The 12,251-nt window shown below is 42.6% G+C and overlaps 1 protein-coding gene across 1 annotated transcript in view; it reads left to right on the top strand.

The window, feature by feature from the left end:
* Positions 1-12,251, top strand: part of LOC120049845 (copine-8-like) — a 118,885-nt gene that overhangs the window by 28,083 nt on the left and 78,551 nt on the right. The window contains exons 2-4 of the mRNA XM_038996301.1: positions 4,334-4,374; positions 9,859-9,905; positions 10,457-10,560. Coding sequence (XP_038852229.1) covers positions 4,334-4,374; positions 9,859-9,905; positions 10,457-10,560 — 192 coding nt within the window. The remainder of the gene's footprint in view (positions 1-4,333; positions 4,375-9,858; positions 9,906-10,456; positions 10,561-12,251) is intronic.

Below are 12,251 nucleotides of genomic sequence, written 5' to 3'. Positions count from 1 at the left end.
GACACCTGCTCTTATGGTTCTATTGGTGCTTTGGTCTTTTTCCCATTTTTTTTCTAAAGATATTTCTCTGGCCTGGTGTCAGATCTCTCTCCACCCCCACGTGTTCTCAGATGTCAGGTTTGTTATGCACTGTGACTGATGACCCTCACACTGGGTGAATCTCAGGGGCATCAGCCTTCTGTCCTCTTTACCCTCCTGGGGAGAGGAGATGAGGTGACAGAGACACAAATTAACTTCTTTGATCAGACCTGGAGTCAGTTCTCAGCAGTTTTTGGGCAGAGCCTCGGCCAGTTTCCGGAGGCTAGGCTGGATGCTGGGGAGCATCTCTGTCAGCTGCTTGGTCTCTGCGTGGCCAGTGATGGGTGAAGGTGTTGGCTGCCAGGGAGACCTTAACTTGGGGGTTGTTGAAGAGGATCACTGTCCCCTGGTTTGTGAATATTATAAATGAGGACACAGTATTTTTAAAATGAGGATACAAAGATGGCATACTTTTTGTGATCATGTCACAAATATTAGTATCCACACAAAACTGGTCAAAACCATGTTGAGGCAATTGTGTCATAGCAGATTTGGGTCAGTTATCACTTGTTGCTAGGTCAGAGTTAGGTCAGATTTGGGAGCCATTTGTTTAGAGTTAAGATTGGTGGAGGCTGGAGCCCACAGTGTTTTAGTTAGTTGAGCTGGTCTACACAGGAAGGCCCAATAAGAAAATATTTGCTTGACAATCACCGGCTGACAAAATGTAATGACCGATACTGCCCTAATGTTCACACACACACACACACACACACACACACACACACACACACACACACACACACACACACACACACACACACACACACACACACAGGGGGAATCCAGGGGCCCATTACACACACAGCAAGGACCAAAGGGCCAATTTCAGTGATGTAACCAGCCATCACAGTCTGGCTAAAATATTTATCTCCTGCTATGATGAAGGAAGCCTGGTTTAAAATGCCGTCACGACCATGCAGACTAGAGGTCGACCGATTAATCGGAATGGCCGATTAATTAGGGCCGATTTCAAGTTTTCATAACAATCTGATTTTTTTTACACCTTTTTTTACACCTAGGAACGGTGGGTTAACTGCCTCGTTCAGGGGCAGAACGACAGATTTTTACCTTGTCAGCTCGGGGGATTCAATCTTGCAACCTTACAGTTAACAAGTCCAACGCTCTAACCACCTGATTACATTGCACTCCACGAGGAGCCTGCCTGTTACGCGAATGCAGTAAGCCAAGGTAAGTTGCTAGCTAGCATTAAACTTATCTTATAAAACAATCAATCTTAGCATAATCACTAGTTAACTACACATGGTTGATGATATTACTAGTTTATCTAGCGTGTCCTGCGTTGCATATAATCGATGCGGTGCGTATCGTTGCTCCAATGTGTACCTAACCATAAACATCAATGCCTTTCTTAAAATCAATACACAGAAGTATATATTTTTAAACCTGCATATTTAGCTAAAAGAAATCCAGGTTAGCAGGCAATATTAACCAGGTGAAATTGTGTCACTTCTCTTGCGTTCATTGCACGCAGAGTCAGTGTATATGCAACAGTTTGGGCCGCTTAATTTGCCAGAATTTTACGTAATTATGACATAACTTTGAAGGTTGTGCAATGTAACAGGAATATTTAGACTTATGGATGCCACCCGTTAGATAAAATACAGAACGGTTCCGTATTTCATTGAAAGAATAAATGTTTTGTTTTTGAGATGATAGTTTCCGGATTCGACCATATTAATGACTGAAGGCTCGTATTTCTGTGTGATATTATGTTATAATTAAGTCTATGATTTGATAGAGCAGTCTGACTGAGCGGTGGTAGGCAGCAGCAGGCTTGTAAGCATTCATTCAAACAGCACTTTCGTGCGTTTTCCAGCAGCTATTGCGCTGTTTATGACTTCAAGCATATCAACTCCCGAGATTAGGCTGGTGTAACCGATGTTAAATGGCTAGATAGTTAGCGGGGTGTGCGCTAATAGCATTTCAAACGTCACTCGCTCTGAGACTTGGAGTAGTTGTTCCCCTTGCTCTGCATGGGTAACGCTGCTTCGAGGGTGGCTGTTGTCGATGTGTTCCTGGTTCGAGCCCAGGTAGCGGCGAGGAGAGGGATGGAAGCTATACTGTTACACTGGCAATACTAAAGTGCCTATAAGAACATCCAATAGTCAAAGGAATATGAAATACAAATCGTATAGAGAGAAATAGTCCTATAATTCCTATAATAACTACAACCTAAAACTTCTTACCTGGGAATATTGAAGACTCATGTTAAAAGGAACCACCAGCTTTCATATGTTCTCATGTTCTGAGCAAGGAACTTAAACGTTAGCTTTCTTACATGGCACATATTGCACTTTTACTTTCTGCACTTTTACTTCCAACACTTTGTTTTTGCATTATTTAAACCAAATTGAACATGTTTCATTAGTTATTTGAGGCTAAATTGATTTTACTGATGTATTATATTAAGTTAAAATAAGTGTTCATTCATTATTGTTGTAATTGTCATTATTACAAATAAACTAAAAAAGAAAACCGGCCGATTAATCGGTATCGGCTTTTTTTGGTCCTCCAATAATCGGTATCGGCGTTGAAAAATCATAATCGGTGTATTATATTAAGTTAAGTCCGATACGTGAGCTTATTAAATATCGGTGGTATTATCAAGAGCAGTGTGCGGTTTCCTTTTTCCTTCATCTTGTTCAATTGTTGCCATGCACCTGCAAATAAGATTGCTCAGATGTGCGAGTGCCTTTTGAATTTTGTATTATATTAAGTTAAAATAAGTGTTCATTCAGTATTGTTGTAATTGTCAGTAAAAATCGGCCGATTAATCGGTATCGGCTTTTTTGGTCCTCCAATAATCGGTATCGGTATCGGCGTTGAAAAATCATAATCGGTCGACCTCTAATGCAGACCATACTATAGCCTCTGCAGCTTTTAGACATTTACACACACACACAGGAATGCATCCACACATACACTCACTGACAAAGTGAGTGAGTCATTGAGCAACATGGGTAACAGGAAACAGGAAGGCATGGACACAGACAGATCAGTGTTCCCTCCTGTCCTACAGCAGGCCAAAGCCTCTGCTGATCCCTGGGCTTTAACGGGATAAAGTGGAACATGTCAGAATTTCCTGACATTTCATCACCTTTTATACAGCTCAGTAAGTGTCAGGGATAGTTCAATGGGACATGAACCAGCAGGTCAGGAGGAGAGAAGGGTATGTTATCTCTCCCTGCAGAACCATTAACGTTTCCAAGCCATGGCAGAGAAGTCACTTACTGTATCTCATCTCTCGTTCCCTCACTCCGTCCATCCCCCCCATTCCTTCATCCAATCCTGATCTTATAGGATGAATGGATGTGTGTCGGAATCACTCCAGCAAATTCACTGAAGAGCAGCTCAATTATATTAGAGGTAACTGTATTACCCAAATCCCCTGCTTTTAAATGAGTCAATCTTCCCAGCCCTATTTGGTGAATATTCTCCATCCCCCAGAGTGAAGTAGAAATGCTTTATGACTGGTGTAAGATCTGTCTCTGGTTGTGGAGTTAGCATTTCAAGGTGGGTGGGGGTTCAGGTTATTTTGTTTGTAAACGAGTCATTGATTCCAGTGGGGTTTGAAGGTGTTCATGGGTAGGGGCTTAGGGGCAGTTTGTCTGTTTAATGTAAATTAATAGTTTAATTGACTGATTCTCTAGGGGTTGGGACTAGGGGGTCGGAAGGCGGCCCCATCCCAAGGGAGGTGCACAGGATGTGTTCTTGATCACTGATGATGCCTTCACTATAAACCCCCTCCTGAGTATCATGATATAGAAGGTGTTACTGATCATAACGGATGGGGCTTTTTAGCAGCACTGTCAGTGTGCATTTCATGGCCGCCTCTCTCCCTTACCTTAATCTTTTTCTGTCTGGTAATTAGCCTGAGAAGACGAGACCCGTTCCGCTCTGTAACGGCTGCTACAGCAATCCCTCGTTTACAGGCCTCATCTGTTAGCCAATCAGAGCATGACGCTCATGTCTCTCTTCCCAAATGGCACCCTATTGACCAGAGACTGAAGGGCTCTGGTGAAAAGTAGTGTAATATTAAGGGAATAGGTTGCCATTTGAGACGCAATCCTGTCTGTCACGCTTGTATCCTGTATCTATCCCCAAAGGTGTTCCCTGCCTTAACTAACGAGAGCCTTAATGAGCCAATCAGCGTCTCGTTGTGTTTAACGAAGCAACATGGTGTCAGTTTTACTTATTCACACCTCGCTCCCTCCTGTTTGTTTTCTCTTCACAGAAATCTGCTGGACATGGATACCTTCTCCAAATCAGACCCAAGTAAGATCACTATGGTTTTCTGTTTATTTGTTTGTTCCACAATGACACTGTAATATCTGTTCCATAACAATGTTTCTGTATAAATGGTAAGTGTGTGAGTGTGCCTGGGGGCTTCCTGAAGCTCCGGCTCTCCTGATGAGCCAAAATATCTCCAACAAGCATTCTATCCTGTTCAGCAGGATTGGGGTCAATTTCAATTCCAGTAAATTCAGAAAGTTTACCAAATTCCAATAACAATTCAAATTCTTCCTCCTTGAAAAGCTATGAAGAGAATTGGAATTTCAGTGTACTTCCTGAATCGACTAGAATTGAAACGGAATTGACCCAAACCCTGCTGTTCAATCATTTAACCCCTCTTTATGCCCTAATCCAAGACCTAACCTGTCTTAACCCATCCTCACACTCCCTATCCAACCTCCTCTCTCTGTCTGGGCCCATTTTCCCAAAAGCATTGTAAGAACCTTCGTATTAGCATTGGTAGCCCATTACACTCGTACCCATATACGGGTTGAAAATGGCAGATTTGGGCCCCTAAAATGGAACGATGTGGCTGTACAGTAAAATTAACAAGCTTTCAAATGATGCCCACCTGACCTAGATTGTGATTTAAAATGTGCAGTTTTTGGATTGTGTAACTTTTATTTAATTAACTAGGCAAGACAGTTAAGAACAAATTCTTATTTACAATGACGGCCTACCCTGGCCAAACCCGGACGACGCTGGGCCAAATTGTGCGCCACCCTATGGGACTCCCAATCACAGAGTCCCAATCACAGCCGGATATGATGCAGCCTGGATTTGAACCAGGGGCTGCAGTGATGCCTCTTGCAGTGAGATGCAGTGCCTTAGACCGCTGCGCCACTCGAGAGCAACAACAACAGTAATTGTGTGATGGCGGGGATGCAAGGTTGTGTTCTAAAGAAAGAACTACAAGTGTAAAAAAAAAAATGTATAGTTGAATAATCTTCTTTGAGTCATAAAGGTGCATTGAAATGACTTAGGATCTTTGGAGAGGTGTGTGGCCGCTTGGAAACACCAATTAGTCGCTCTCACTCAAACCTTTGTCATTGCTTTATCTTATGTTGCACCTACCCCACATTTTTCAGGAATATTCTTATAATCTGACAATGTATCCAGAGTATTTTCAGATTTCGTTATCAACAAATGTGGCGAAATGTACAACAAAAAAATTCACATAAAATGTACAGTGTAATATTTGTGTAATATTAGTCTTGTGTCAGGTGAACTGTTGGGTTCTCAACTTTGGTCTAATCATTTTCCCGTAATCTCCAAACTGTTCCCTTTCAATTACTACCGTGCTTATGTATATGCTTTTCATATTTCTTCTTTAAGAAACTTTAAGAAACGTAGCCCGATCCATTTAGGCCAATTCCCACTCAAAATCTCAAAGCTGTTTCCCAAAACTTTAAAATGCTTGTTATTTACTGACTGCTTCAGACCACTTGTAGAACAGCTAAGTGAGCCGTTGGATGCTTTTTTGCCCTTCTGCGTCACTTTATACACAGAAGATCTCCGCTAAACATAGATAAGCATCTTGATTCTGTCTCTCTTTGACCGCTGATACAAAGTGTACAAAATGTGCTTCAAATGAAAACTGTGGGTGACTGCATTAAACAATTAATACAGTAGGCCTATAGGCTACAAACAGGCCTACATACACTGAGTGTACAAAACATTAAGAACACCTTCCTAATATTGAGTTGCACCCCTTTTGCCCTCAACACAGCCTCAATTTGTTGGAGCATGGACTCTACAATGTGTCGAAAGCGTTTCACAGAAATGCTGGCCCATGTTGACTCCAATGCTTCCCACAGTTGTGTCAAGTTGGTTGAATGTCCTTTGGGTGGTGGACCATTCTTGATACACATGGGAAACTGTTGAGTGTGAAAAAAATCAAGTGACATTGAACTTCTTGACACACTCAAACCGGTCCGCCTGCCACCTACTACCATACCCCGTTCAAAAGGCACTTAAATATTTTGTCTTGCCCATTCACCCTCTGAATGGCACACATGCACAATGCGTGTCTCAATTGTTTCAATGCTTAAAAATCCTTCTTTAACCTGCCTCATCTCCTTGAGCTACACTGATTTGAAGTGGATTTAACAAGTGACATCAATAAGGGATCGTAGCTTTCACCTGGATTCACCTGGTCAGTCTATGTCATGGAAAGAGCGTTTCTAATGTTTTTTACACTAAGTGCGTTTCAATCATATTGAAATCAATTTCATGTTCAATCAATTGAGTTATATTTTGCTAATTGTACAGCTATAGTGTCTGTAATTCTTGCCTCATTATATTTCATGATGTGCAACAATGTGCGCATTATAAGCCGTGTCCATATTTGCAGCAGTAGGTGATGATATCTCTCTTGGAACTGATACGTCGTCAGTATTATGAAATAATTCTAATGTTAAGCTAAAATTTGAATGGGGAAAGCTGACCCAAGAGCAACGCTGCCTTTCTTTTCGAACCCTATCACTATCGACACATGCCCAGCGGGGTTGGTTTAAATGCGGAAGACACATTTCAGTTGAATGTGTTCAGTTGTACAACTGACTAGGCATCTCCCTTTCCCTTTCCGACGACGCACTTCGTGAATCGGAGCCAATGCCTTTTCAATGTTAGTCATCCGTTGCCGGATGAATGACGTTGACAACGGATGAGTCTCTCACAAAAACACACGCAAACAATCTGCCTTGCGATGGATACAACTCGTATACATTAGTATGCCATACAACATGGATTACGCAAAGGTGTGAGTCACTGCCTACTTTGACATGTTTCATTTATTTTTACAGTACTTGTGTGAAGAGGACCTGAGAGCCAAATTCCTACTCTGAATATATAGAACCATTCAGTAGGCGTGATCTGTTGTGCTTTGTTTTCCCTTCTGTTTAATTGAGAAGGTCAGCATACAGACAATAGTGTTTCTGTTCTTGATACCTTCATCGTTAATGAGCCAGGAACAATTTTGCATTAGTTTAACTTTGAAATATCTCAACTCCTTCACCAGCATACCTAGGCCCTTCCTTCCACCCCTCCAGCCTTAGCTTCTCCTTTATTTACATTTGAGTTCATTTTTTTTTTTTACAGGGACAGTGCACATTAATCAATCAGTAAAAGTGCCGGTTTTAGCCAGTCGGCTCGTTTTCAACCGCAGGTTATTCAAAACAATTACAATACAGACAAACAATGAGCAGTGAGCACATGCAGAGCAACATAGGACAAGCAACACGTAGCATGCAGACAGAGAAACATACTGTCGAACAAGCAACACGGAGCACGCAGACAGCAATAGCACAAAAAGCAACAAAACAAAATACATAAAAGCAGGAGTTTTGACTAAAGGTCAACCCAGTGTTTTCTTAATGGTTTTCTGGAGGGTCACGTGAAACACGTGAACATTTAATAAGGCTTTGGGGAAACCATGCTTCTTAAATGTTATTCATATCAGTGTGACGTTATGGATGTCAAATCAAATGTGATTGGTTGAATACAACAGGTGTAGACTTTACAGTGAAATGCTTACTTACGAGCTGTTCCCAACAATAGAGTTAAAAGGGAAGGAAAATAGTTGCTAAATACTGTAAAAAAGGAAATGGTAACACAATAGTAACAATCACAAGGAGTACCAGTACCAAGTCAATGTGCATGGGTAAGAGGTTGTTAAGATAATACAGTATGTACATGTAGGTAGGGGTAAAATCAGGATATATAATAAACAGAGTAGCAGCAGCTTGTGTGTGTGTTGGAGTGTCAGTGTAGTAGAGTGTGTGTGTGTGTGTGTGTGTGTGTGTGTGTGTGTGTGTGGTGTGTGTTAGATTGTCACTGTAGTATCTGTGAGTGTGTGTGGGGAGAGTCAAGTGAGTGTGCATAGAGCCAGTGCAAGAGAGTTGGTGCCAAATGTTGTATGTATGTGTCAGTGGGGGCTGCTGAGGGGAGGAGGAATGGCAGTAATGGAGTCAATGGAATGGTATCGAAGACGTAGTTTCCATGTTGATACCACTCCATTGACTCCATTCCAGCCATTATTATGAGCCGTCCTCCCCTCAGCAGCCTCCTCTACTGTATGTATGTATGTATGTATGTATGTATGTATGTATGTATGTATGTATGTATGTATGTATGTATGTATGTATGTATGTATGTATGTATGTATACATCAGTACGTATGTATGTGTTATTATGTTATCATTTTCTGATGAATCACTCTGGGCTGTGTATTAATCAGTAATGTGTGTGTTGTTGTGGCACTTTTGCCTTCTTTCTCTCTCTCCATCTTTCTCTATCTTTCTCTCTCGCTCTCTTGCTCTCTTTCTCTCTTGCTCTCTTGCTCTCTTCTCTTTCTCTCTCTCTGGTTAGAACGCATCACATATGCTCTTCATCTTTCTGTTTTTCTTTTCTTCCAGGCCTTTTGTCCGCTTGTCTCCTTTTTCTGCCTGTCTTGACATTCTTGATCTCAATATTCAGCATCTCGAAATTCTGTCTCTGAGTCTCGCCCCCTCTATTCTCCCCTCCTCCACAACTCCAGCCCAAAATAGAAACAGGGCGTCGTCCTTCTTCTCACGCCTCGTTAGTCAATCAAAGTGACTCCACTCATATGTCACGGGTCATATTCTCAAGGCAGATTTATTCATATTCATATATGGGATCTGTGGCGAAGATTAGGGAGAAGGAGGCTTTGTGACTAATAATGATAGGCTTATGATGATGAGCCAGGTCTAGAGCCATATACAATCATGTATGGAGGCACTTGTGCTGAGTGGCCGTCTTAATCATGCTGAGTGCTGCTGCTCAAGTCTCCCAGCATTAAGCTGCTTCAGTGGGCAGCGAGAGGGGCCAGGCAACGCCAGGGGACAGGGGAGGGATAGGGGGGCAGAAGGACAACTTTGGCCTTTTCTTCCCAGGTCTCAGGTGAGACTTAGGGATCATATCTCTCTTTGGGCGTGCCTTTGAAAAGGAAGGGAGAAGGAGAGAAAGAGAAATCCAGAGATAGTGGGAGTGAGGTAGAGAGAGAGGGGAGAGCGAGAGACGGGGAGAGAGTGAGTGTGAGAGAGATGTCAGTGATGGCGGGACAAAGGCTGCTCTTATGTTTGCTACATTCCTCTCTTCCCTCTGTAACAAGCATATGAACAGAGGATAACTGGCTTCAGCTCTCCTCGGGGCTGCCGAGTAAGTGATTAAATAATGTAGGTGTGTGTGTGTGTGTGTGTGTGTGTGTGTGCGCAAGCACCACTACCTTAACAGGAGTTTATTATGTTGTGCATTCTCAAAGCCCTACTGAAAAAGTGCACCATGAATGAGCTCAGTTTTTTTTCGCACTAGAGCATTATGGTGGTGTTGTTAAAATATTCCTCCTATAATGTTTGTAACTCTGTAATGCATTTTCCTCACACTCAAAAGGTCATGCAGGGTCCCCTGTTTAACCTTGTTCTTCTGTGTTTCTCCCTCTTCATCTAGTATGCGTTCTGTACACACAAGGCATTGGCAATAAGGAGTGGAGAGAGGTAAGTCCCCTTCAGTTAGCCTACACAGTACACCAGATACTGAATTGAAAAGGCCTGATATTCAACATGATCTTTGGCACTCAAACCTCAATATTTATACAAGTAAATTATGAAATGAATCCTCAACCCCTTCTCTGCATATTTTCCCCTATGATTAATAATTACTGAAATATCGGACCCACATAACCCCTATAGATAGCTGTGTTAGGTATTACTCTGTCTGTGTCCCAAATGGCACCCCATTTCCTACATATGGGCCCTGGTCAAAAGTATTGCACTATATAGGAAACAGTGTGCCATTTGGGAGGCTGCCTCTGACATCGGTAATGTCACTCTCAAGTAATGAATTCTCAATATTTAATTTATTCATTTGAAATTGAATTGCACCATGATATTTTTTGAGCGGTCAATTCGTTTCTCTCTCTCTCCGTTAGAAATTGTATGTCACGAATGTAGTCTGTCAAATACCCACATTCAACCGGAGGAAATATCTTGCATGCCTTTGACCCTCAACTTTTTCATCCTCTCTCTCTCTCTCTCTCTCTCTAAAGTTTGGAAGGACAGAGGTGATTGAAAACACTCTCAACCCAGAGTTTGTTCGTAAATTCATCTTGGATTATTTCTTTGAGGAACGACAGAATCTGAGATTTGACCTGTAAGTAAACATTTGTATGTGCCCCTTTCTTTTTCACTACCTTTGTGTAGTTACGTGTGTGTATAGTGTATAAAGGAGTGTATCTACAGTGTGCATTGTCAGTACGGATTGGTGTCCCTGCCTAGTGTCCTGTCAAAGTGTGTGTGTGTGTGTGTGTGTGTGTGTGTGTGTGTGTGTGTGTGTGTGTGTGTGTGTGTGTGTGTGTGTGTGTGTGTGTGTGTGTGTGTGTGTGTGTGTGTGTGTGTGTGTGTGTGTAAATCGGTGTCCCTCCTCGTCATCCTGTCAGAGTAGGTATTTAAATTTCTCTCTGACATGCGATGGGTCAGGAGGTCGCATGGGCACTCTCTCACCGATACGAGAGAGAAAATTAAGTGCTGTGTGTGTGTCAGCGCCCATTGTCAGGAAAACTGTAAGACGAACTAGGGCCTGTGAATTAATACAGTAAAAGACACATTCCTTTACTGAGAGAGACACAGCTAACTAACTGAATACACACAACTAATTGAATGATACACAAATCTCTATTTATACCAATAGCATTATTTACTCCATGTGAAATGACCTGACTGGGACCGTAATAAACGATATATACAAAAGTATGTGGACACCGCTTCACATTAGTGGATTCTGTTATTTCAGTCACACCCGTTGCTGACAGGTGTATAAAATCAAGCACACAGCCATGCAATCTCCATAGACAAACATTGGCAATAGAATGGCCTTACTGAAGAGCTCAGTGACTTTCAACGTTGCACCATCATAGCATGTCACCTTTCCAACGAGTCAGTTTGTCAAATTTCTACCCTGCTAGAGCTGCCCCGATCAGCTGTAAGTGCTGTTATTGTGAAGTGTAAATGTCTAGGTGCAACAATGGCTCAGCCGTGAAGTGGTAGGCCACATAAGCTCACAGAACGGGACCGCTGAGTGCTTAAGCGCGTAGTGTGTAAAAATCGCCTGTCCTCGGTTGCAACACTCAGCACAAGTGTTTGTCGGGAGCTTCATGAAATGGGTTTCCATGTCACACAAGCCTAAGATCACCATGCGCAATGCCAAACGTTGGCTGTTGGACTCTGGAGCAGTGGAAATGCGTTCTCTGGAGTGATGAATGACGTTACTTGCATAGTGCTAACTTTAAAGTTTGGAGGAGGAATAATGGTCTGGGGCTGTTTTCATGGTTCGGGCTAGGCCCCTTAGTTCCAGTGAAGGGAAATCTTAACACTACAGCATACAATGACATTCTAGACGATTCTTTGCTTCCAACTTTATGGCAACAGTTTGTGGAAGGCCCTTTCCTGTTTCAGCATGACAATACCGCCGTGCACAAAGCGAGGTCCATACAGAAATGGTTTGTTGAGATTGGTGTGGCGGAACTGGCCTGCATTGAGCCCTGACCTCAACCCTTTTCGAACACCTTTGGGATGAATTGTGTGTGAGTGAGAGGGCGAGAAAAAAAGTGTGTGTTAAGGGGGATGCGTGTGTTCACGACCTGTGTGTGTCTCCCCTCAGGCTTAAGATGTGTGTGTGTGTGTGGGGGGGGGGGGGGGGGGGGGTGAACATCAGGCCATACTACATCCTCCACTGATGGCTGTGCTCTGCTCAGATAGCTCACTCTCTTTTTACCTGCTTTTTTGCTCCGTTCTTCTCCTCCCTCCTCTCGCTCCCTCTTTCCTCTCGCTCCCTCTGTTTCCTGT

Source organism: Salvelinus namaycush, chromosome 6, assembly GCF_016432855.1.
Source record: "Salvelinus namaycush isolate Seneca chromosome 6, SaNama_1.0, whole genome shotgun sequence".
Lineage (NCBI taxonomy): Eukaryota > Metazoa > Chordata > Actinopteri > Salmoniformes > Salmonidae > Salvelinus > Salvelinus namaycush.
This window is presented reverse-complemented; position numbering and strand designations above follow the sequence as displayed.